This window comes from Nerophis lumbriciformis, linkage group LG06, assembly GCF_033978685.3.
Source record: "Nerophis lumbriciformis linkage group LG06, RoL_Nlum_v2.1, whole genome shotgun sequence".
Lineage (NCBI taxonomy): Eukaryota > Metazoa > Chordata > Actinopteri > Syngnathiformes > Syngnathidae > Nerophis > Nerophis lumbriciformis.
The window spans coordinates 15,320,550-15,348,289 of NC_084553.2; the positions used below are offsets into that span (position 1 = coordinate 15,320,550).

The 27,740-nt window shown below is 39.5% G+C and overlaps 1 protein-coding gene across 1 annotated transcript in view; it reads left to right on the top strand.

Moving 5' to 3' along the window:
* Positions 1 to 27,740, top strand: part of LOC133608524 (AT-rich interactive domain-containing protein 3B-like) — a 221,882-nt gene that overhangs the window by 115,026 nt on the left and 79,116 nt on the right. Inside the window, exons 3-4 of the mRNA XM_061963808.2 lie at positions 9,841 to 9,915; positions 12,350 to 12,422. Of these exons, the coding sequence (XP_061819792.1) occupies positions 9,841 to 9,915; positions 12,350 to 12,422 (148 nt within the window). The remainder of the gene's footprint in view (positions 1 to 9,840; positions 9,916 to 12,349; positions 12,423 to 27,740) is intronic.

The window sequence follows — 27,740 nt, forward strand, 5'->3', positions numbered from 1 at the left end:
ATGTTCTCCCCGTGACTGCGTGGGTTCCCTCCGGGTACTCCGGCTTCCTCCCACCTCCAAAGACATGCACCTGGGGATAGGTTGATTGGCAACACTAAATTGGTGAATGTGAGTGTGAACGTTGTCTGTCTATCTGTGTTGGCCCTGCGATGAGGTGGCGACTTGTCCAGGGTGTACCTCGCCCTCCGCCCGAATGCAGCTGAGATAGGCTCCAGCGCCTCCCGCGACCCCTAAAAGAACAAGCGGTAGAAAATGGATGGATAGATGGGCCTGTGGGATGTTCCAAATAAGTGTTTGATGAGCAATCCTCAACTTTCTCAGTCTTTTTTGCCACTTGTGCCAGCTTTTTTGAAACATGCTGCAGGCTTTAAATTCCAAATGACCTAATATTTGCAAAAAAATAACAAGTCTACCAGTTTGAACGTTAAATATCTCGTCTTTACAGTCTTTTCAATTGAATATAAGTTGAAAAGGATTTGCAATTCATTGTATTCTGTTTTTATTTACCATTTACACAACGTGCCAACTTCACTGGTTTTGGGGTTTGTATACAGTTTTGTTGGGGGAAAAAATCTATTGGGGTCGACTTGGCCTTTGATTCGAGAGGTTGTTTTTCAGCTGTCGTTGCATTTATTTTTGATATGGCACAGAATGTAGAACTACAGTTCAAGCCCGTTAGCCCACCGAGTTTATAGCGGCCTTGAACGGCTACACTACAACAAGCTGGAGGTGCCAGAGAGTGAGGACGTGGAATGATAGTTCAAATATCCTGGCCCTTTAAGAAGACCCCCCCACCCCCCACCCCATGCACGTGTGTGAGATTATACATACCAGCAGGCTGATTTATCTGCTGTTATAGTCGTTTATAATGGGTAAAGGTTAACACAAGTAGACAAATAGTGTACAAAGGTCTGTATTTTCTCCAAATGTAGCATTTACTTTCACGTGATGATCCCATGGCATAATGCAAATATGCCATAATGCTGATAAGGAGCGATAGTGCAATAATGCTTTCATTGCAACAGTGCACAATCAGACTGACTATACCTTTTTTATTGTGTTCAAATGTCAAAGAGGTGTGTCCTTTTGGGACTTTGCGAGTGCCAAACGTGACAAAAATCTATCGTCTCCCTCACTTGTTTGGTCCTCTTTTGAAGTGGCGACTTCTCGTGACATCATGAAGGAAAGCCCTCTTTCTGCATGAAAGAGGGCTTTCATGCAGAAAGTGTCTACGCCCGCCACTTTACGGAGGAGAGCGATCTGTAGATTGTGTTGTAAAAAAAACAACTGGCACCCCTGTCCCTGTTTTTATTTATTTATTTAAAAAAAAATGTATACAACATATTACTGTAAATGGAAAAACGATCCAGTTAGGACCCTCCCTCCCTTTCTAAGGCAGTCTAAAAATGAGTAGTGGCCATTATATAATCATCCATGTCTGATTTGCGATGTATCTAAAAATCGATTATTTCCCCCACCTGAGGTGCCATTTTAATACCCGTATGTTGAAGCACAGTACGTCTGACTATGGTAGCCGTAATGTGCAGACGATCGGTGCGGCGTCGTAGATTCCCAAAGTCGTACTTAAACATTTTGACGGATATTTGAGCGCCGTGTGTAATGTGTCAAACTCGGTGGCCGCACACGCGGGCTGGACTATTAAAATCATGGCATTAAAACTCAAAAATAAAGACAACTTCAGATCGTTTTCTTTGTCTTACTTTGGCCAAAAATAGAACAAACTCATTCTGAAAATATTACAATAAAAATATAGAAAAAAATACCGGCAGCGGTAAAGTTTAAATCCATGAAGGAAGGAAGAAAGTGAATGAATGTTTATAACTGAATACATTTACATATGCATACTAGGGGTGTAACGGTACACAAAAATTTTGGTTCGGTACGTACCTCAGTTCAGAGGTCACGGTTCGGTTCATTTTCGGTACAGTAAGAAAACAACAAAATATACATTTTTTGGTTATTTATTTACCAAATTTGTAAACAATGGCTTTATCCTTTTAACATTGGGAACACTATAATAATTCTGCCCATGTTAATCAACATTAAACTGCCTCAAGTATAATAGAATGACAAAACTTTTCTTTTACATGTAAAAAGTGCAACATTAAACAGTTTCAAGTCAACTCATCATGCTTAATTTATTACAGCATTTGGGAAGCCTGTAGTTGATTTATTATGTAAATGTTATATTTTTATCAACATGTGATAGCAGGGACCCTGCCATTCAAAACTATGCTGCTCCATTACTAATGATTAATGTAACTATAGCTGAAAAAATAGTATAATAGGAGAGACTAAACACACACACACACACCTCAAAATGAGCTAACGCTACGCTAAAAGCTAATTAGCCTTCACCTCAAGCCAGGACTGCGAGCAAGCTGAGCTGCAGTTTAAGTTTCTGGAAGGTCAACGGGCTCATAGTGATGTTACTAGTAGTTGACTGGGAGGTGTTTATTTTAATTTGGGGAGAGTACGCTGCCTGATGCTCACCTGCTTAACACCTATCTGCTCGACGCTGAAGCGCTGACTACATGCGCTCTGAATACGCACTGCTGATTGGCTGTTAATCAGATGGTTGTGTGGGTGGGACAATGCTGGGTGCTGAGACAATGGCAGAAGAAGCAAAGCAGCTTGTTAAGACTTTAGCTTAGAAACTCGTTCGGTACACCCCCGTACCGAACCGAAGCCCCCGTACAGAAACGGTTCAATACAAAACACGTACCGTTACACCCCTAGTGCATACACATTTGTTTTCTTTTGTATTATTTGTTTAATGAATTAACGTTTATTACAACCTTTTTCCAAAACACAATATAGAATGTGAGATATAACAGGATAAGGCATACATTCATCATTTGTTTTCAAAACGCTTACAAAAAAGTGGCACCCCATTTTTATGACTTCATGCATTTTGAAAGTTCCTAGCACTAACACTGGTGGAGTTTTGGTGCGTGCAAAGCAGCAGCAGGCGTCTGTGGCCTGCGGGCCGGTTCTAATACTAATCAAATATCATCACAGGGGCCATAGGTAATTCATTCGGCCCGCGGGCCTTGACTTTATAATAATAATAACTGGGATTTATATAGCGCTTTTCTAAGTACCCAAAGTCGCTTTACATGTAGAACCCATCATTCACACCTGGTGGTGGTAAGCTACTTTCATAGCCACAGCTGCCCTGGGGTAGACTGACAGAAGCGTGGCTGCAATTTGCGCCAACGGCCCCTCCGACCACCACCTATCATTCAATTCACCGGTGTGAATTGAATGATAGGTGAAGGGTGAAGTGTCCCGCCCAATGACACAACGGCAGCGATTTTTGGATGGTAAGAGGTGGGGAGCGAACCTGCAACCCTCAGGTTTCTGGCACGGTTGCTCTACCCACTACGCCACACTTTGACACACAGGTTCTATATTCTCAGTGAAACATCAACGTTTTGGGCTTGCTTGCCAGAGTCATTTATTGAACAGGCGTCAACCTGCAGTCCACATGTTTCTCTTATGTGTGGCTGCCATCTGCTGGTTACACTGATCATTACACCAGGTACCAAAAAAAATAGCTTCGAGGTCGGTAAGCACAACCAGAATCAATCTATTTGTTAGGCGGGTTATAAGGCGCATTGTTGATTTTTGGGGAGAATGAAAGGATTCGCCGCACTTTGGACACCCCCTGATCTAAATCGTCCATATGTGTGAATGTATACATTTGTTTCCTGCCTTTCCACTTCTTGCCTGAAGTCAGCTGGGGTCGTCTCCAGCTTGCCATGCATGACCACAATGAGGGCGAGCTGCAAAAGGAAGGCTGGATAATATAATATGGGCACTTGAATGGAAATGTTGGATCTGTTGTGGGAAGATAACACGACAGGAAGTGGTGCTTGTGTGTTGTATCAGAACACTTGTGTGTGTGTGTGTGTGTGTGTGTGTCCCATCTGGATCGTAAAAGATTGCAGAGGGGGGGTGGGGTTCAACAAGTATCTGATGAGTATTTGTTTAGGCAGCATGAATGTTTACAAGCATCCCGCGATGGATGTGGAAAATGTCTTACTCTCAGGAGCCCTTGCGACCTTTGGCCCCCCCGGGGCTCTCGTTTCAGACCCTGTAATTGCCACCGACCAATGGGCTCCCGCTTGAAACTGGACCTCGAGCCGAAGCTATTAACGTCGCCCCCCCGCCACCCCCTCCTCCAAGCGGATCTTGTTTTGATTCCCGATGCTTTTATAGGTTTTGTCTTAAAGGAGACATTCCTGTTGGCCACATACCGTGCAGCCTTCTCTCTGCCCCTATTTTCCTTCCTTCCCGTCTTGTGGGGCCGCCACATCCCCCGCCCCCACTCGCAAACATACACACAACTATGATCGGCCTTTACGAGTGTATAAAAGTGTGTGTGTGTGTGTGTGTGTGTGTGTGTGTGTGTGTGTGTGTGTGTGTGTGTGTGTGTGTGTGTGTGTGTTCTTGTATTTCTACCCTTCTTGAGACATCAACAAGGAAAAGTACCTTCCATATGAAGAGGTGTGAACAGGTTAGGACATAAATCATGGTCCCAATTCAGAAAACCGTTGCATCTAATATGCGTCTCATTTGCACCCCTGGTGGTGAAATCTATAAAAATTAGGGTGGTCCCAAAAAGGAGGGATTTTTCAAATTGACTGTGTGTCAATTTTAAAAGTGCTAACTCTCTGGTCAACATATGAAATAACAAGTTTGTGTGGTTAAAAAAAAAAAAAAAATTTGAAGTACTCCCCCTCTGGTCAACATAAGTGTGTGTAAGAAATTGAAATGTGCCCCCTTTGGCCAAAATTAATAAAAATAAATAAATGTGTATATAGAGACATACTGTAATAACTTTAAGTAAATAATGAATATTAAAAACTAATTACAAGCAAAAAATTCAAAAAATTAACTAAAAGCAGTCTTTTTTTCCACAATGTCGACATTTTTCTTATAAAATTGGGAACAATTTTTATTGTTTCTGTAATGCAAAAAATTATTACTTTTTCATGTAAAATTATTACTTTTTCATGTAAAATTGTTACTTTTTACTGCAAAATGGTGACATTTGTCATATAAAATTCTGACTTGTATCACAATATTTTTTGTTGTTCTTGTAAAATTGTGACTTTTTTTGTGACAAATGATGACTTTTGTCATAATTTTGCCTAGTAAAATGCCAATTATTATCATAATATTGCCAAAATGTTTGAGTTTTGTTTTTTTATATAAAATTGTGACTTTTGTCGAGTAAAATTACAACTTTTCATAAAATTGCCAGAATTTTAAGCTTTTCTTGTAAAATTGCGTGTTGAGTAAAATTCCAACTTTTATTGCACAAATGTGCAGTTTTTCTTGTAAAATTTTGACTTGCGTTGCGTAAAATTGCGACTTTGATTTTAATACTGCTAAAAATCTAAGTTTTTTTTTTGTGTGAAATTGTGAACTTTTTCTTGTGAAATTCCAACTAATTTTTCACAAGTTTTTTTATATTTGCATAGTATGTTTATATTATTAATGTTGTAAATACAAATCTTTATATATCTAGAAAGGGTGGTCCTCAAGAGGTAGGCATTTTTCGGAGGTTTGTTTGTGCGTGTGTGTGTGTGTGTGTGTGTGTGTCCTCGCCCCTCCTGACAGCCCGGCTACACTCCATGAACTTGGCCACCCGTCACAGCTGCATTAAGATGGAAGGATGGGGGGGGGGGGCTTGTGTCCAGCTGGGTCGGAAGACATGGGTGGGGGGGGGTTCAGAGATGCAGATGGTTCAGGTCAAATGGAGATGTTTGAGGATGAAGAGTGTGTGGGGGTGGGGGACACAGAAGCCCAGGGGCGCAATAACTCCAGAGGTTACTCCTCCAACCCCCACAAAAAAAATGGCCTTCCTTGAGTTTGAGTACATATTAGTTTTTCACGTGTTGGTTGTTGTGGCAGCTTTATTTGGAGTTTACCCGTTTGATTAACCTGTGCTCTTTGTCAGGCTGATGGCTCCTTTGTCAAACAGTATTTTGGAGGAAACCAGCTGAGGTCAAAGAGCTCAGGTATTGAGCAACTGCTGCGGAAACACTTAAAGTCAACCATGATATACCTGAAGATTCTTTCATTTTGATGCATATTCACGTAGGATATGGTGGAAATAGAAATGTTCCATCATAATAGCATTTGTTGAATGTTTTAAAGTAGAAATATTCTACCAAAGGTACTGCAGTGAGGTTGTGAATTTTGTAATTTTTTAAAAATTGTTTAGGGCTGTGAAAAATAACGAGTTAAGTAATTAATCAAAAAGAATTATCACATTATTCATGTGTAGTTGCAAAATAATCATGCAGTTTTAGATGTAAAATTATTTTTTTACATTAATTTATTTTGCCTTCCTTTACATTAAGATTCTTTTATATTTATGTTTTGATGTATTTTCTCATAGGAAATCATGGATATAGAAAACATCTGTTCTATCATAACAGCCTTTATTGAATATATATATATATATATATATATATATATATATATATATATATATATATATATATATATATATATATGTGTATATATATATATGTATATATATACATACATACACATATATATACATATATATATGTGTATGTATGTATATGTGTATATATATATGTATATATACATATGTATATATGTATATGTATATATATGTATATATATATATGTATATTTGTATATGTATATACATGTATATGTATATATGTATATATATGTATATGTATATATATATATGTGTGTGTGTGTGTGTGTGTGTGTGTGTGTGTGTGTGTGTATATATGTATGTGTGTGTATATCCATCCATCCATCCATCCATTTTCTACCGCTTATTCCCTTTTGGGGTCGCGGGGGGCGCTGGAGCCTATCTCAGCTACAATCGGGCGGAAGGCGGGGTACACCCTGGACAAGTCGCCACTTCATCGCAGGGCCAACACAGATAGACAGACAACATTCACACTCACATATATGTATATATATATATATATATATATATATATATATATATATATATATATATATATATATATATATATATATATATATATATGTATATATATATATATATATATGTATGTGCGTGTGTACATCTGTACACATATATGTACATCTATACACATATAGATGTACATATATGTATATATATATGTATATATATATATGTATGTGCGTGTGTACATCTGTACACATATATGTACATCTATACACATATAGATGTACATATATGTATATAATTATGTTGTATGTGTATATATGTGTGTGCGTGTGTGTATACATTTGTTTTAGGGCTATCGAAAGTTAACTCATGTAATTAATCCCACAAAATCACATTCATCATGTATATTTGCAGATTAATCATGCAATTTATTTAGATTTTTAAAATGAGTTTTTACATATAATTTATGTTGACCTCCTTGACATTAACTGCGCCCAAAAGGCAGCTTGGTTGTTAGGTCAGTGATCAGGTCAATACACTCACATACAAAATTGTGCTCCAAAATAAACCTTTAGATGATTCTTTTACCAGGTTTTGAGCAAATACATTATGTACATTAAAGTAAAACATTTAAATAAATATTTGTGTATGAGATTCTGATGAGGGATTTGCATTTCTTTTTAAGTATGGAGGTCTTTCTTTAGCTTATTTTAAATTATGTACGTTAATTTACTGTGAATACCGTAATCACAATTAATTCAAGTGATTAATTTGAATTAAAAACATTTTATTTGACAGCACTATTCTTTTTGTTTCCTTTGCAATTTTCACATAAAAAGTAAATGTCTTAAAATACAAATTACATTTGTTCCAACACACTGTATTGTATAGAAATGGCAGTTGCTACAAGAGTGGTCACTTTTGCATCGGTTTTAGCAGCGGCAAGCGTTTGTATGTTATTAATAACCACTGCAAAACTCCTGACGGTTAGTATTAACATATTGCAATAAAATGATCGAAAAACCGTGATTGATAACTACACAGTGATAAACTTATTGACAGACTAGCTTAAATGCTAACATGAAAACAAGAGTCATTAACGTCTTTCCCGATTACGAAAAGTCATATCCCAATCTAAACTTGTACACAACTGTCCAGTGTTGGTGCTAGGAATTTTCGAAATAGGGTCCCACTTTTTTGTAAGCGTTTTGAAAACAAATGACAAATGTATGCATTATCCTGTTATATCTCACATTCTATATTGTGTTTTGGAAAAAGGTTGTCATAAACGGTACTTAATTCATTAAAAATAATAATACAAAAGAGAACACATTTTTATGCATATGTAAATGTATTCAGTTATAAACATTCATTCACTTTCTTCTTTCCTTCATGGATCTAAACTTAAACGCTGCTGGTATTTTTTTTTCTATATTTGTGTTTAATAAGTTGTAGGTGTATTTAGTTCAGTATAAAAGTGGAAAAAGTTTTTTGCTTCAGTCATGAAATAAATGATGATAATCGTGTGCCAGGGCATCCATCCATCCATCCATCCATGCATCCTTTTTCTACCGCTTATCCCTTTCGGGGTCACGGGGGGTGCTGGAGCCTATCCCAGCTGCATTCGGGCGGAAGGCGGGGTACGCCCTGGACAAGTTGCCACCTCATCATGCATTATTTATTTAACGCTTAAATCTCTAGAGTCTACATCAACTTAACATCTATCTGTCAATTCTAAGTTGTTGTTTTTTTAATTTATTTTTTTTAGTGTTTTTTTTCTGCCCTTTTTGTCAAAGATAACTTTTTTTTAATGGCAAACACACAAAATATGCAAAATCTTCAGGGGGATTTCCCCTGAATCCCCTGAAGAGCAGGGAAACCTGTGAAACAGGCTTGTCTGGATGAAATAGCCTCTGTGTTTTTTTCTTGACCTTGTCTGTGTGTGTGGGGTAGAGCAGCCGTGTCAGCAACTTGAGGGTTGCAGGTTCGATCCCCGCTTCCGCCATCCTAGTCACTGCTGTTGTGTCCTTGGGCAAGACACTTTACCCACCTGCTCCCAGTGCCACCCACACTGGTTTAAATGTAACTTAGATATTGGGTTTCACTATGTAAAGCGCTTTGAGTCACTAGAGAAAAGCGCTATATAAATATAATACACTTCACTTCACTTGTGTGTTTGTATGTATGTGTATATATGTATATATATATGTGTGTGTGTATGTGTATATTAATATATATGTATATTAATTTATATATATATATATATATATATATATATTTATATATATATACACATTTGTTTTATTTTTTTTTAGATATTATTTGTCCTGTCCAGCCACTCAGACATATTGTTGAAGTAGATGATCATATCTGATGTACAGATTTACTTTAGAAAGGAGAAGTATTTGATACTTTTCTTGTTTTTATATGAATAAGAAGACATAATTAACATTTTTGAGCAAATTATTAGTATTTGACTTTATTGAATGTTTAGGTAGAATTGTATTAAACAAAACCAAGTTTATTTTAGTTAATACAGAAATTAATGAGAGCTGTTTGTCTATTTTATGGAGGAATGTAGTTAATCCGAGAGCTGGAAACCAGTGTTATTAAAAAAAAAGTGATGATTTAGATTTTGAATCGAATCGTTACCCCCAAGAATGGAATCGAATGGTGTGGTGTCCAAAAAGTCACATCCCTACTAAAAATGTCTTCTTAAAAACTAATTCTCATAAGCAATTTTTTTGAAAAATGTGGTACTATCACTAAAACATGTTTGACTTCACAGAGCTGAGATCTTGCACACATTCCTGCCAGAAGTGGAGAGTGTTTGTGACTCTTCTCGCTTACCTTTCCCGCCTTTCTTTGTATCCTCGCAGAATGGCAGTGCAAGCTGGGCGGACGAGGCCGACAGTAGCAGAGGACGAGGAGAAGCCTCCAGAGACTTCGCCAAGGTGAGCCCTCTTCCAGACTGCAGCGGTTTTTTAGTCTTTTGGATGATTTGGACTACGGTTCTCCTCAAAGTATCTGCTGTAGATGATAGACTTTTTATTGGCTCCAGAGGAAGTAGCGCTGATGTTAGTGTCACCTTCTCTGTTAAAAGTTACGCTTTCAGAAGGTGACACAAGTGATACTTCCTAAACCTTTTGGCGACACATGTCAACTAGAAAAACGAAATAGAAAAGTCCATACTTTGATCTTTTTAGCAGTAAATTGTAAATACTTCAAATACAGCAGATGTTTAACATGCTTCATGGACCAACACATCTAGAGCATCTACAATGAATTGATTAACGTGGACCCCGACTTAAACAAGTTGAAAAACTTATTGGGGTGTTACCATTTAGTGGTCAATTGTACAGAATATGTACAGTCTCAATCAAAAAAAGCAAGGATTTCAAGCTTTTTCAGGCCAAGGAACCCCCAAACTGATGAAGAGAAGCAGCAGGGACCCCTACTTATATACAAACCCTGTTTCCATATGAGTTGGGAAATTGTGTTGGATGTAAATATAAACGGAATACAATGATTTGCTAATAATTTTCAACCCATATTCAGTTAAATATGCTACAAAGACAACATATTTGATGTTCAAACTAAACTGATAAACATTTGTTTTATTTGCAAATAATCATTAACTTTAGAATTTGATGCCAGCAACACGTGACAAAGACGTTGGGAAAGGTGGCAATAAATACTGATAAAGTTGAGGAATGCTCATCAAGCACTTATTTGGAACATCCCACAGGTGTGTAGGCTAATTGGGAACAGGTGGGTGCCATGATTGGGTATAAAAACAGCTTCCCAAAAAATGCTCAGTCTTTCACAAGAAAGGATGGGGCGAGGTACACCCCTTTGTCCACAACTGCGTGAGCAAATAGTCAAACAGTTTAAGAACAACGTTTCTCAAAGTGCAATTGCAAGAAATTTAGGGATTTCAACATCTACGGTCCATAATATCATCAAAAGGTTCAGAGAATCTGGAGAAATCACTCCACGTAAGCGGCATGGCCGGAAACCAACATTGAATGACCGTGACCTTCGATCCCTCAGACGACACTGCCTCAAAAACCGACATCAATCTCTAAAGGATATCACCACATGGGCTCAGGAACACTTCAGAAAACCACTGTCACTAAATACAGTTCGTCGCTACATCTGTAAGTGCAAGTTAAAGCTCTACTATGCAAAGCGAAAGCCATTTATCAACAACACCCAGAAACGCCGCCGGCTTCTCTGGGCCCGAGATCATCTAAGATGGACTCATGCAAAGTGGAAAAGTGTTCTGTGGTCTGACGAGTCCACATTTCAAATTGTTTTTGGAAATATTCGACATCGTGTCATCCGGACCAAAGGGGAAGCGAACCATCCAGATTGTTATCGACGCAAAGTTGAAAAGCCAGCATCTGTGATGGTATGGGGGTGCATTAGTGCCCAAGGCATGGGTAACTTACACATCTGTGAAGGCACCATTAATGTTGAAAGGTACATACAGGTTTTGGAACAACATATGCTGCCATCTAAGCCCTTGCTTATTTCAGCAAGACAATGCCAAACCACATTCAGCACGTGTTACATCAACGTGGCTTCGTAAAAAAAGAGCGCGGGTACTTTCCTGGCCTGCCTGCAGTCCAGACTTGTCTCCCATCGAAAATGGCGCATTATGAAGCGTAAAATACAACAGCGGAGACCCCGGACTGTTGAACGACTGAAGCTCTACATAAAACAAAAATGGGAAAGAATTCCACTTTCAAAGCTTCAACAATTAGTTTCCTCAGTTCCCAATCATTTATTGAGTGTTGTTAAAAGAAAAGGTGATGTAACACAGTGGTGAACATGCCCTTTCCCAACTACTTTGGCGCGTGTTGCAGCCATGAAATTCTAAGTTAATTATTATTTGCAAAAAAAAAAAAAAAAAATAATGAGTTTGAACATCAAGTATCTTGTCTTTGTAGTGCATTCAATTGAATATGGCTTGAAAAGGATTTGCAAATCATTGTATTCCGTTTATATTTACGTCTAGCACAATTTCCCAACTCATATGGAAACGGGGTTTGTAAGATAGCAACTAGAGTGTTGATTGTAAGCTGGTAATTAGAGTATTAATTGCTAGTTGGTAACTAGAGTGTTGATTGTAAGCTGGTAATTAGAGTATTAGTTGGTAACTAGAGTGTTAATTGCTAGCTGGTAACTAGAGTGTTAATTGTAAGTTAGCAACTACAGTGTTAATTGCTAGCTGGCAACTAGAGTGTTAATTGCTAGCTGGCAAATAGAGTGTTAATTGCTAGCTGGCAACTAGAGTGTTAATTACTAGCTGGCAACTAGGGTGTTAATTGACAACGAAGACCGATCCCCATGTTGCTGAATGTCCACTGTTGTTTTTCTCAGCTGTACGAGCTGGACAACGACCCCAAACGGAAGGAGTTCTTGGACGACCTCTTCACCTTCATGCAGAAAAGAGGTAGGTTTCCTTCAGATACATTAAATTATGTCTGTGGCTCCACCTGTATAAAGGCAGGTAAGTCCTGCACGTGGTCCTCGTGGTGGCGTCATTGAAGTATGGTGGCGTTTACTGATTTTTTTTATTTTTTAACTACGACGTCTTTCACTGATTCCCTTGACGGGCTACAAGAGGGTGACCAGGTGAGGAGTGTCCATGTTGATTCTGTGAGAGGATTCTCGCAGCACCGCGGCTAATTTAATTAGCCTGTAACTAGCGAGGCTAATCTGCCCGCTTGTCTACAGGAATGTGTCCTGCACATTATCCCCTCTGAGACTGAAATACACACCACATACTAGATCAGAAAGTGCGGGCCTCAGCTTGTTTGTTTTTTGTTTGCATTGCAAAAACAAAACAAACACATCCCGGATTAGAACGCTACAAAAAACAAAAACAAAACAAAGTATGCAATTTGGGAAGAGATTGCGTGTGGATGCTGAAATGCACCAGCTGAACTTAAACGCTAACGTTGGCATGCTGACATTTAGAATACGTCAAGTGCCAAGTTGTGACTATAAGGCGTGTTCATGTAAAATTTGCTCAAAATAAAGATAGCGTGCTCACATCCCACCTCCCCGGATTGTAAATAATCAAATGTATCAGTGACGTGCGGTGAGGTTCATGACTGGTGAGGCACTGACTTCCTCACAGTCAGATTTACAAACATATGAACCCTAAAGAGTATCTTATTCACCATTTGATTGGCAGCAGTTAACGGGTTATGTTTAAAAGCTCAAACCAGCATTCTTCCCTGCTTGGCACTCAGCATCAAGGGCTGGAATTGGGGGTTAAATCACCAAAAATTATTCCCGGGCGTGGCGCCGCTGCTGCCCACTGCTCCCCTCACATCCCAGGGGGTGAACAAGGGGATGGGTCAAATGCAGAGGACAAATTTCACCACACTTAGTGTGTGTGTGACAATCATTGGTACTTTAACTTAACTTTAACTTTACACATACAAACTGTAGCACACAAAAAAGCACATTTAATTAAAAAAACTTTATTATGGTCTTACCTTTACTTATAAGTGCGGGAACAGTGGTGTTCGTGTTGGAGGAGTTGTGAATGAATGAAATATGAAATCCGTGCTGCAGTCTGCAGGTGTACCTAATGTTGTGTCCCTGCAGTCGTTCACGGCTCCTACGGCGCGAGCATTGTTGTTTTTGCACTTTTTGGCTTCTTGTTAAGTGACTTTTTTTGGGTGGATTCGGTCTTGCACGTGGAGGGTTTGGGTGTGGGCTTTGGTTGGTGTGGCGCTCCCGTCGGGGGGTGCATTCTGCGGCGGGGGTGCATTATCCACTTTACTGCGAGCCTCAGCCAGTGCGTCTTCGCAGCAGTTTTATGATTGCTCAGCACAATAAATACGTTACACACATACAGTTGTTGACAAAACACACTGTACATTATATACCTCAGCTAACTAAACTATGGAAATGTATAATATAATTCATATAGCAACACGGTCTCACTGCATAGCAGGCCAGCAGTTAGCCGAGTCCGCAATCCATGGTGAGGCACAACGCAGTGACGTGCCTCAACTGGCTGCTGATCACCGCACCGTCTCTTCTCAGTATTTCAACAGCAAATGTGAAAATTCAGCGATTTTGAATAAAAATAATCTAAAACTGGTGAAGTTAAATGGAAAATAACTTTATAGTATAATCACTGAATACATATAACAATTTAATATTTTTTTTTCTTTTTAAATTTTTTTTCTTTCCATGATGGCAGGTGAGGCGGGGCCTCACCTGCCTCCAGTGACCGCACATCACTGAAATGTATATACTTGTTCTTATGCTTTCTGAGCTCACTATGTTCACTGCTCGCTGTACATATCCTACCAAGTCAGACCTACACTGTTTCAATGTCCATTTCTCTGATGATGCAATTGTTGATGACTGAAGTGCTGATATCAACCCAACCTAACCCCCCCCCACACCCCGGATTGTAAATAATGTAAATAATTCAATGTATATACTCTGATGATTAACTTGTGTGATGACTGTATTATGCTGATAGTATATATTTGTACCATGAATTGATTAATGTGGACCCCGACTTAAACAAGTTGAAAAACTTATTCGGGTGTTACCATTTAGTGGTCAATTGTACGGAATATGTACTGTACTGTGCAATCTACTAATAAAAGTCTCAATCAATCAATCAATCAAAGTTAGCATGCATCAAGTACTAAGTAACGGTGCGTTCCATTTGTACCGTATTTTCCGGACCATAGGGCGCACCGGATTATAAGGCGCACTGCCGATGAATGGTCTATTTTCGATATTTTTCATATATAAGGCGCACTGGTATATAGGGCGCATTAAAGGAGTCATATTATTATTAGAGATGTCCGATAATGGCTTTTTTGACGATATTCCAATATTGTCCAACTCTTAATTACCGATACCGATATATACAGTCGTGGTATTAACACATTATTATGCCTAAATTTGTTGTGATGCCCCGCTGGATGCATTAAACAATGTAACAAGGTTTTCCAAAATGAATCAACTCAAGTTATGGAAAAAAATGCCAACACGGCACTGCCATATTTATTATTGAAGTCACAAAGTGCTTTTTTTTTTAACATGCCTCAAAACAGCAGCTTGGAATTTGGGACATGCTCTCCCTGAGAGACCATGGGGTAGGTTGAGGTGGGCGGTGTTGAGGTGGGCGGGGGTGTAGCAGGGGGTGTATATTGTAGCGTCCCGGAAGAGTTAGTGCTGCAAGGGGTTCTGGGTATTTGTTCTGTTGTGTTTATGTTGTGTTACGGTGCGGATGTTCTCCCGAAATGTGTCATTCTTGTTTGGTGTGGGTTCACAGTGTGGCGCATATTTGTAACAGTGTTAAAGTTGTTTATACGGCCACCCTTATTGTGACCTGTATGGCTGTTGACCAGGTATGCTTGCATTCACTTGTGTGTGTGAAAAGCCGTAGATATTATGTGACTGGGCCGGCACGCAAAGGTAGTGCCTTTAAGGTTTATTGGCGCTCTCCCTACGTCCGTGTACACAGCGACGTTTTAAAAAGTCATACATTTTACTTTTTGAAATCGATACCGATAATTTCCGATATTACATTTTAAAGCATTTATCGGCCGATAATATCGGACATCTCTAGTTAAGATTATAAGCTGTGTTCACGTAAAATTTGCTCAAAATAAAGATAGTGTGCTAACAGTTAGCATGCGTCAAGTACTAAGTTATGGTGCGTTCCATTTGTACCGTATTTTCCGGACCATAGGACGCACCGGATTATAAGGCGCACTGCCGATGAATGGTCTATTTTCGATATTTTTCATATATAAGGCGCACTGGTATATAGGGCGCATTAAAGGAGTCATATTATTATGATTTTTTTCTAAATGTAAAACACTTCCTTGTGGTCTACATAACATGTAATGGTGGTTCTTTGGTCAAAATGTTGCATAGATTATGTTTTACAGATCAAGCCGCTTTTTGACAGTTGCTTCAGGATGCGCCGTTTTGTGGGCGGTCTTATTTACGTGGCTCACCTTCGGCAGCGTCTTCTCCCCGTCATCTTTGTTGTAGCGGTGTAGCGTGCAAGGACGGGAGTGGAAGAAGTGTCAAAAGATGGAGCAAACTGTTTTAATGACATTTAAACTTTACTTCAATCAATAACGGAGCAGCGTCTCCTCATCCGGAAACAACAACACCATGTTATATAATATTTGCGTGCATATGTGATGAGTTGAAGTCATATGATTCCTTTTCATTTTCACTTGTTGATTACTTATTGGCTGCTTGCACTCGCTCAGTGGTCTTCTAAAAGTCTTTGTTTGAAGAAGACCCCTGAGTTATGAGGGAAAGAAACGGGTAGGGGGTGGGGGGGATGTGTCATGGCCCCTGTTAGTGTCTGTATCCAGTGGCAGACACTGGGAGTTGTTGTCCGCTGACCCTTCACTCGCCCTGCTCAGACGCGGTTATCCATCAAGCGGACTTAAATGCCGCCCGACAGCCGATTGCAGTTTGTGTTTTTGTGGCGTTGATGAGGGAAAGAATGTCTTTGCCTTCCATTGTTACCATTGGAAAACAGACTAAACCCTGACTCGGTTTCTTCTAAATTGCTCAAATCTGCAGAACACAGTCGTACAACTCTGAATTTGAACAAGGTTATTGGCAAGAATATACCGTAATTTTAGGACTATAAGGCACACTTAAAATGATTTGTTTCCCTCAAAACGCGACAATGCGCCTTATAACCCGGTGCGCCTAATGTACGGAATAATTCTGGTTTTGCTTACCGACCTCAAAGCTATTTTATTTGGTACATGGTGTAATGATAAGTGTGACCAGTAGATGGCAGTCAAACATAAGTGACACGTGTAGCCTGCAATATGATGGCAATATGACTCAAGTAAACAACACCAACATTTTATATGTTCCATTGAAAATATAGAACATTACACTTAAAAATCGATCAAAATGGAATATAACTGGAATATAAGTCGCATTTTTGGGGGAAATGTATTTGATAAAACCCAACACCAAGAATAGACATTTGAAAGGCAATCTAAAATAAATAAAGAATAGTGAACAACAGGCTGAATAAGTGTACGTTATATGAGGCAAATAACCAACTGAGAACGTGCCTGGTATGTTAAAGGGGAACATTATCACCAGACCTATGTAAGCGTCAATATATACCTTGATGTTGCAGAAAAAAGACCATATATTTTTTTAACCGATTTCCGAACTCTAAATGGGTGAATTTTGGCGAATTAAACGCCTTTCTAATATTCGCTCTCGGAGCGATGACGTCACAACGTGACGTCGCATCGGGAAGCAATCCGCCATTTTCTCAAACACCGAGTCAAATCAACTCTGTTATTTTCCGTTTTTTCGACTGTTTTCCGTACCTTGGAGACATCATGCCTCGTCGGTGTGTTGTCGGAGGGTGTAACAACACGAACAGGGACGGATTCAAGTTGCACCAGTGGCCCAAAGATGCGAAAGTGGCAAGAAATTGGACGTTTGTTCCGCACACTTTACCGACGAAAGCTATGCTACGACAGAGATGGCAAGAATGTGTGGATATCCTGCGACACTCAAAGCAGATGCATTTCCAACGATAAAGTCAAAGAAATCTGCCGCCAGACCCCCATTGAATCTGCCGGAGTGTGTGAGCAATTCAGGGACAAAGGTCCTCGGTAGCACGGCTAGTAATGGCGGCAGTTTGTTCCCGCAGACGAGCGAGCTAAACCCCCCTGGATGTCTTGGCTCACACCGTCCCGAAGATGATCAAGAGAAGAATATCGACCCTAGCTTCCCTGGCCTGCTGACATGAGGGTATGTCTACAGAATATATTAATTGATGAAAATGGGGCTGTCTGCACTCTCAAAGTGCATGTTGTTGCCAAATGTATTTCATATGCTGTAAACCTAGTTCATAGTTGTTAGTTTCCTTTAATGCCAAACAAACACATACCAATCGTTGGTTAGAAGGCGATCGCCGAATTCGTCCTCGCTTTCTCCCGTGTCGCTGGCTGTCGTGTCGTTTTCGTCGGTTTCGCTTGCATACGGTTCAAACCGATGTGGCTCAATAGCTTCAGTTTCTTCAATTTCGTTTTCGCTACTTGCCTCCACACTACAACCATCCGTTTCAATACATTCGTAATCTGTTGAATTGCTTAAGCCGCTGAAATCCGAGTCTGAATCCGAGCTAATGTCGCTATACGTTGCTGCTCTATCCGCCATGTTTGTTTGTTTTGGCATCACTGTGTGACGTCACAGGAAAATGGACGGGTGTATATAACGATGGTTAAAATCAGGCACTTTGAAGCTTTTTTTAGGGATATTGCGTGATGGGTAAAATTTTGAAAAAAACTAAGAAAAATAAAATAAGCCACTGGGAACTGATTTTTAATGGTTTTAACCCTTCTGAAATTGTGATAATGTTCCCCTTTAAGAGTTAGAATGCATTAAAAAAAATACATCCGTTGTCTTGTCTTTCATAATAATTGTGAAGGATAGGCAAAATAAAAAAATTAAAAAGTGCAGTTCCCCTTTAAGACGCAGCGATTTTATGGTTTCTGTGTCTCAATATTACACTTACCGTAGTTTTCGGAGTATAAGTCGCTCCGGAGTATAAGTCGCACCGGCCGAAAATGCATAATAAAGAAGAAAAAAACATACGTACATAAGTCGCACTGGAGTATAAGTCGCATTTTTGGGGGAAATGTATTTGATACAACCCAACACCAAGAATAGACATTTGAAAGGCAATTTAAAATAAATAAAGAATAGTGAACAACAGGCTGAATAAGTGTACGTTATATGAGGCATAAATAACGAACTGAGAACGTGCCTGGTATGTTAACGTAACATATTATGGTAAGAGTCATTCAAATAACTATAACATATAGAACATGCTATACGTTTACCAAACAATCTGTCACTCCTAATCACTAAATCCCATGAAATCTTATACGTCTAGTCTCTTACGTGAATGAGCTAAATAATATTATTTGATATTTTACGGTATTGTGTTAATAATTTCACACATAAGTCGCTCCTGAGTATAAGTCGCACCCCCGGCCAAATTTTGAAAAAAACTGCGACCTATAGTCCGAAAAATATCCCGTCTGACTGAGTTTCATGCACGTTAAAACAGTTCAGGTTCAGTTTATTTGGAACATGCATACGATACAATGTCATACATCACATATTGTTTCAAGGCGCCCCGTAAAAGATGGGGAAAAAGGTCAACGCTGGGGAAGGATGAGTAAAAAAATTACCATCTAGACTGGGCTCCTTCCCCGGGGCCGAGGTTCCACTGCGAGTATGAATTTTACATTCCCTAATTTAGGTGAGGAAGTATAATTAGAGCTGCTAGCGCAGGATCAGGTTCCCTGGCAGTGAAGATGGAGTGTAAGGGTCAGTGGCAGACATCACTAACAAAGTGCTCATCCATAATGGACAGGAAAATAATATGGGAGTTTTTTTCCCCCCCTTCCCTGAGAGTATTGACAGTAATCATTATTACTGGGAAGGGCAGCATTAAACAGGCGGGGGCGGGATGAGAGCAAATACTAAGTGGCAGCCAGGGAAGACTTTTCATGCAGGCGTCACGTGTAATTTCGGGGATTGGACTCTTAATCACAGGGAAACAACTGGTTTTTGAAGAGTTGTCCGAATATATGCCTGGTAAAGAGCGAGCACCCTCTCATTTCAGCGCATTTAGTTCCTGCTGCCAGACTCAAAGAGCACCCAGGCAAGGGGTAGGGATGACGTTCGAAACCGGTTCTCCCGGTTGTTCGATAAGAAAAGAACCGTTCGATAAGGAAATAACCTATTCCATGGACTCGAATCCCTTTTTGAGAACTGGTTCCCGATATCGAGGCCACTATAGTAAAGAAAAAGAGTTGGTTCTCTATTCGCAACGAATCCTGTCCCACAAGAAATGCCCTGTGGGACATCACAGGAAATTACGTAGCTTAGTCATTAGACTGAGCTCCGTCATTTCCTGTGATGTCACACAAGCAGCAAAAATAATGGACCGGAAAAAAACGCCTCAAGGCGTGGCTTATAGTGACCTATAGTGATCACAGAGACAGGTTGTTTTTGTTTTACTGTATATATTTGTTTTTCTGAAAAATCCCACTTAATATACTTTGCGTAACAACAGTCAATATTTTTTTTTTTTTTTTTTTTTTTTTAGGGGAGTAACAGTCAATATTTATTTATTTTTATTTTTTTATTTTTTTCTTATAAAATAAAAGTGAGCTTTTGTTAAACCAAATATTGTGTTTTTTTTCCATATACAACAGCCTATCTGGATTCGATAAGAGAATCGATAAGGAATCGGTTCGATAAGAGGATTCGACAATGGGCTCGAACTCGATAATTTCTTATCAAACATCATCCCTAGCAAGGGGTGTGCAAACTTTTCCACAGAGGGCCGCTCACCGAAAATAATTAAAGTAGGCATGGGCCATTTTGATATTTTTCCATTTTAAAACTGACACAATACATCGATTTTTTTTTTTAACCCTCAAGTGTGGTGTATGTTAAAGGTCACTGGGACCTGACATGGTCTCCATCATAAAAGTTTTGAAACTAAGTCATATAACAATATTCTCTTTTTACCTTTAACACTTAAATCTCTAGACCACCGTGTCAAACTCAAGGCCCGGGGGCCAAATCTGGCCCACCTTGCTATTTTATGTGGCCTGCGAAAACCTGGAAATAATATGCGTTAATAAAACGCTTAATCTTTTCTTACTAAATATATTTGTTCTTTCCCTTTTGACATTAAAAATCATGTACTGCATGCAATTGCATATCTTAAAAATGCAATATTATCACATTCTAAATATTACATTATCATGCATTCCAAAAATATTTTTGTAAAAATAAAGTACTGTACTTAAATATCTTCTTGACTTATTATTTCAAAACAAATAATCAATCAAATTGTAGACAGTAAAATTGACTCTAGATAGTTTTTATCCCTCTAAAATCAACTTTTTGTACTGTTTTTTTCCATATACAGTAAGACACTAAAACATTAAAAAAAAACAAAAAAACATTAAAACACAATTTTACGAAAAAAAAAAAAAAAGCCAGCTCTGTTGCTTGAATGTTACCGCTAAAAACAGTGGTATTGTTTTTCCATTCCATTCCATCCATCCATTCATTTTCTACCGCTTGTCCCTTTTGTCCATTTATTTAAAAAAATTTATTAGCTGTAAAAAAAAACTAAACACTGCTTTTACTGTAAAATTCTTGTGACTAAACTGCCAGTTTTTAAAGTGAAATTTTAAAAAAAATTGTTAATGTATTATATATACACATGTATATTCATATACACCCCTGCTCTAGCTTCAAGCACACTTGTGAAGTGAAAACATTTATTTATTTATTTTATTTATTTTTTTGTCCTGTCCAGTTTATCAGGCAAATCATATAATTGATGTAGATGCCCATGTCGGCTGTTCAGATTTACTTTACAAAAGAGAACTGTGGGATACTTCTCTTGTTGCCTTATTTGTATTTGACTTTATTAAATGTACCGTATTTTCCGCACTATTAGCCACACCTAAAAACCACAAATTTACTCAAAAGCTGACAGTGCGGCTTATAACCCGGTGCACTTTATATATGGATTAATATTAAGATTCATTTTCATAAAGTTTCGGTCTCGCAACTACGGTAAACAGCCGCCATCTTTTTTCCCTGTAGAAGAGGAAGTGCTTCTTCTTCTACGCAAGCAACCGCCAAGGTAGAACAGGAAGCGCTTCTTCTTCTACTGTAAGCAACCACCCGCCCGCGTAGAAGAAGAAGAAGAAGAAGAAGAAGCGCGCGGATATTACGTTTCATTTCCTTTGTGTGTTTACATCTGTAAAGACCACAAAATGGCTCCTACCAAGCGACAGGTTTCCGGTTCATGAAAAGACGCAATCTCTCCATCCGCACACGGACTACTATTTCACAGCAACTGCCTAAAGACTTTCAAGAAAAGCTGGCTACTTTCCGTGCATATTGTAAAAACAAGATAGCTGAAAAAAAGATCCGGCCAGAGAACATTATCAACATGGACGAGGTTCCACTGACTTTTGATATTCCTGTGAACCGCACTGTGGATACAACGGGAGCACGTACGGTGAATATTCGCACCACAGGGAATGAGAAGTCATCCTTCACTGTGGTTCTAGCTTGCCATGCTAATGGCCAGAAACTTCCACCCATGGTGATATTCAAAAGGAAGACCTTGCCAAAAGAGACCTTTCCAGCCGGCGTCATCATAAAAGCTAACTCGAAGGGATGGATGGATGAAGAAAAGATGAGCGAGTGGTTAAGGTAAGTTTACGCGAAGAGGCCGGGTGGCTTTTTTCACGCAGCTCCGTCCATGTTGATATACGACTCCATGCGCGCCCACATCACGCTGGTTTTTAATATATTATTAAAGTTTGACTGACCTATCTGACTGTTTTTTTGACATTCCTTTAGCGCAGTTAGATGCGGCTTAAAACACGGGGCGGCTTATAGGTGGACAAAGTTTTGAAATATGCCGTTCATTGAAGGCGCGGCTTATAACCCAGGGCGGCTTATGGTGCGGAAAATACGGTATTTATATTATCATTTGGTTCAGCCGGGCCGGAGCAGGAGGGGATAGAAAGAGAAAAAAAGGAAGACAGAGGGGGATTAGACAGAGAGACAAAAACAACAACAGCAAACACAGCAATATCAATAACAACAACAACAATAGAGCAACATCAGCAAATAGGATATGTACAAATATGATGGCAGAGAAGCAGTTAGTGAAATAAATAATAATACAGAAATGACAATGAGCATTATTACACTACAAATGGAGCAATCCAAATACCAATAGAAATAGCACTATTGATAATGAACAACACCAATCAACAGATGTTCAAATGCAACAATACATATACGTAATGATAACTAGAGATACAAAAGAATGCAGAAAGATGGAGGGGAAGAAAGAGAAACAACCTATATTAACCTTGTAGATTGTTATAGTAACAATAGGTTAAGCTTTGTCAGTGTGCCATGTGTTACCCAGTTTCCCCTAGGGCAACAACGAAAGCATTTCAGGCGACTACCTCTTGAAGCTCATCGAGAGAATGCCTAGAGTGTGCAAAACCGTAATCAAGAGCAAAGGGTGGCTATTTTGAAGAAACTAGAATATAAAACATGTTTTCAGTTATTTCACCTTTTTTTTGTTAAGTACATGTATCCACATGTGTTCATTCATAGTTTTGATGTGACAATCTACAATGTAAATAGTCATGAAAATAAAGAAAACACATTGAATGAGGAGAAGGTGTGTCCAAACTTTTGGCCTGCACTGTATGTAATTTAAAAATGCATCAATAATCGATTTTTTCATCAAATCGTAGCTCTTGAATTGTGATCGTAATCTCATTTTGAGATGGCCAAAGATTCCCACCTCTAATTATCAGTGTCAACTTTTCGCCTTGTTTTATTTACATTATTGGGGGTTAAATCACCAAAATGATTCCCGGGCGCGGCACCGCTGCTGCCCACTGCTCCCCTCCCCTCCCAGGGGGTGAACAAGGAGATGGGTCAAATGCAGAGGACAAATTTCACCACACCTAGTGTGTGTGTGACAATCATTGGTACTTTAACTTTAACTTAAAATTACACCTGTTTGCCCTTTTATTCCACTTCCTTTGTCTTTTTTAAAATAATTATATTTCCTTACTGTGGTGTGTTTGTAAACGCTGCTGGCATTAGAGGGACTATGTCAAAATGTCAGCCTCCTTTTGAACGACATCAAGTAGCATAACTGATCATTTTTCGCCAAGCAGATTTGTAGTGAGGTGAAATCCAACTTGAGAGCCGGCGTCCTCTACAGTGGACATTTGTGTTCAACATCACAGGGCTGTTTGTTTCTGAAATTTTGTAACTCTGACAAAACGACCAAAAACGTCCACTGCAGAGGCCGCTGGTTTTCTGGAGGGTGTGTGTGTGTGTGTGTGTGTGTGTGTGTGTGTGTGTGTGTGTGTGTGTGTGTGTGTGTGCGTGCGTGCGTGCGTGCGTGCGTGCGTGCGTGCGTGCGTGCGTGCGTGCGTGCGTGCGTGCGTGCGTGCGTGCGTGCGTGCGTGCGTGCGTGCGTGCGTGCGTGCGTGCGTGCGTGCGTGCGTGCGTGCGTGCGTGCGTGCGTGCGTGCGTGCGTGCGTGCGTGCGTGCGTGCGTGCGTGCGTGCGTGCGTGCGTGCGTGCGTGCGTGCGTGCGTGCGTGCGTGCGTGCGTGCGTGCGTGCGTGCGTGCGTGCGTGCGTGCGTGCGTGCGTGCGTGCGTGCGTGCGTGCGTGCGTGCGTGCGTGCGTGCGTGCGTGCGTGCGTGCGTGCGTGCGTGCGTGCGTGCGTGCGTGCGTGCGTGCGTGCGTGCGTGCGTGCGTGCGTGCGTGCGTGTGTGATGGCTGGAGACAAATGGAGAAGCACTTTTCCCACCTCGTCGAGGGGCCCTCCAGGCTTTGAGAGGAAAACAGCAGCGGAAGGAAAACTTACGAGGGATTCCCATTTCCTGCCCCTGCGCTTAAAAACAAGAGAGTGTGTGTGTGTGTGTGTGTTAATGGTTAAGGAATTTTAGCAGCTGCCCTAAATCCCGTCTTTGGGGCCCATTGATGTGTCTCACAATTCAAACACTGACAACTGTTACTTTATCAGCTCTTCTTTCTCCGCCACTGAACATTACATACTCACCTTTTGATCCTTGGGCTGGCTTACTTAACCAGCGTTACCTCCAAGGGATACAATAAACACTAGGGGTGTCCAAAAATAAAGTTTTCGAATGAATCACGATTCTTATTTGCAACGGTTCTTAATCTATTAAAAAAATAAATAAATAAAAATCGTATTTTTTTGTTTGTTTTTTTGTTTGTTTTAAATCTGTCCTGTTCAGCCACTTAGGCAAATCATATAGTTGATATAGATCATACTTGCCAACCTTGAGACCTCCGATTTCGGGAGGTGGGCGGGGGTGGGACGGGGGCGTGGTTGGGGGCGTGGCTAAAAGGGGAGGAGTATATTTACAGCTAGAATTCACCAAGTCAAGTATTTCATATATATATAGATATATATCTATATATATATATATATATATATATATATATAAGAAATACTTGACGTTCAGTGAATTCTAGCTATATATATATATATATATATATATATATATATATATAAATAGGTTGTACTTGTATAGCGCTTTTCTACCTTCAAGGTACTCAAAGCGCTTTGACACTACTTCCACATTTACCCATTCACACACACATTCACACACTGATGGAGGGAGCTGCCATGCAAGGCGCTAACCAGCACCCATCAGTAGCAAGGGTGAAGTGTCTTGCTCAGGACACAACGGACATGACGAGGTTGGTACTAGGTGGGGATTGAACCAGGGACCCTCGGGTTGCGCACGGCCACTCTCCCACTGCGCCATGCCGTCCCTATATATATATTTATTTATTTTATTATATGTATATATATATATATATATATATATATATATATATATATATATATATATTTATTTTATTATATGTATATATATATACACGTATATATCTATTTTAATATATATATATATATATATAAAATAAATACTTGAATTTCAGTGTTCATTTATTTACACATATACACACACATAACACTCATCTACTCATTGTTGAGTTAAGGGTTGAATTGTCCATCCTTGTTCTATTGTCTGTCACTATTTTTCTAACCATGCTGAACACCCTCTCTGATGCTGCATTGATGTGTGGCACGCACAAAAGTGCTTTCATCAAATGCTCTAGATGGCAGTATTGTCCTGTTTAAGAGTGTCACAACATTGCTGTTTACGGCAGACGAACTGCTTTACGGTATACAAAAACGTGACTGCTGTTGTTGTGTGTTGTTGCCGCGCTGGGAGGACGTTACTGAAACTGCCTAACAATAAACCCATGGGGACCTGAGTCCACCTGAATTTCGGGAGATTTTCGGGAGAAAATTTGTCCCGGGACGTTTTCGGGAGAGGCGCTGAATTTCGGGAGTCTCCCGGAAAATCAGGGAGGGTTGGCAAGTATGGTATAGATGATCATATTTGCCGTATTTTCCGGACTATAAGGCGCACTTAAAATCCCCCCCCCCCCCCCCCTCAAAACTCAACAGTGCACCTTATAACCCGGTGCGCCTAATGTACGGAATAATTCTGGTTTTGACCTTGAAACTATTTTATTTGGTACATGGTGAAATGATAAGTGTGACCAGTAGATGGCAGTCACACATAAGAGATACGTGTAGGCTGCAATATGACTCAAGTAAACAACACCAACATTTTATATGTTCCACTCAAAACATAGAACATTACACACGGCGCTCAAAAATTTATTAAAATGTCTTAGTACAACTTTGGTAAGCTATGAAGCCGCACCGCTTGGATTGTACTGGTAAACATACGAGTATTATTACGGTGTGTGTATAAAGTAAGACATATTATCTGGCGTTTTGTTTCGCAATTTTATGCAAAAGCAATTTTTCTTACCTTCTGGTACCTGCTGATCTGTATTTGGGACCTGCATAAATTCTGAAAAATTGCGCGCGTCCGCCTTTGTAGTCCGTGCAACACCATAATCGATAAGCTTCTTCTTTTTCTCTATCTTCTTGTTATGCGACATTCATCCTCCGCTGTTGCTATTTCTAATATAAAGTAGTGTAAAGTTCTTACTTATATCTGTCAGTAAACGCGCCATGAAAACGCTAAAACATACCGGTGTAGTGAGTTTACATTATTCACCCAAGGAACTTTAGTTATTAGAGAGTTCCGGTCGGACGGTTTTTCACGGGACACATTTCCAGCGTTGTTGTTGCACTAGTGAGCCACGGATGAGGAGATGCTGCTCCGTTATTGATTAAAGTAAAGTCTGAATGTCATTAAAACAGTTAGCGCCATCTTTTGACACTTCTTCCACTCTCATCCTTGCACGCTACACCGCTACAACAAAGATGACTGGGAGAAGACGCTGTCGAAGGTGAGCCACGTAAATAAGACCGCCCACAAAACGGTGCATCCTGAAGCGACTGTCAGAAAGGAATTGAAGATGATCTGTAAAACATAATCTATGCAACATTTTGACAAAGAACCACCATTACATGTTATGTAGACCACAAGGAAGTGTTTTACATTTAGAAAAAAAAAAAAAAAAAAATCCGACTCCTTTAATGTGCCTTATATATGGAAAAAAGATCGAAAAATAGACCCTTCATCGGCAGTGCACCTTATAATCCAGGGGGGACCTATGGTCCGGAAAATATGGTACTTTAGAAACAAGAAATGTTGGATACTTCTCTTGTTGCCTTATTTGTATTTGACTTTGAATTATTTTATCTTAATATTTTATAACAATATTTTTAAACAAAACCAGTTTTCTTTTAAGTAATATAAACATTGATCAGAGCTGTTTGAGTTAGTCATAAAACTGGCACCCAGTGTTATTAAACAACGTGTTTCTTTTGTATAGTTTTTAAATCAGGAATCGATTCCGAATCGAATCGTTACCCCCAAGAATCGAATCTAATTGAATCGTGTGGTACTTAAAGATTTACAGCCCTAATAAATACCGTCATTAAAACTGTGCTGGAAATGGAAAAAGTAAAAATAAATTATCCAGAACAACAGTGGAGAAACCAGCAAAGTGGGAAATTGCTGCATAAATTTTGTTGTGATGTATGAAATGCTTGTTGTACACACTAACATCAATCAATGTCAATCAATCAATGTTTATT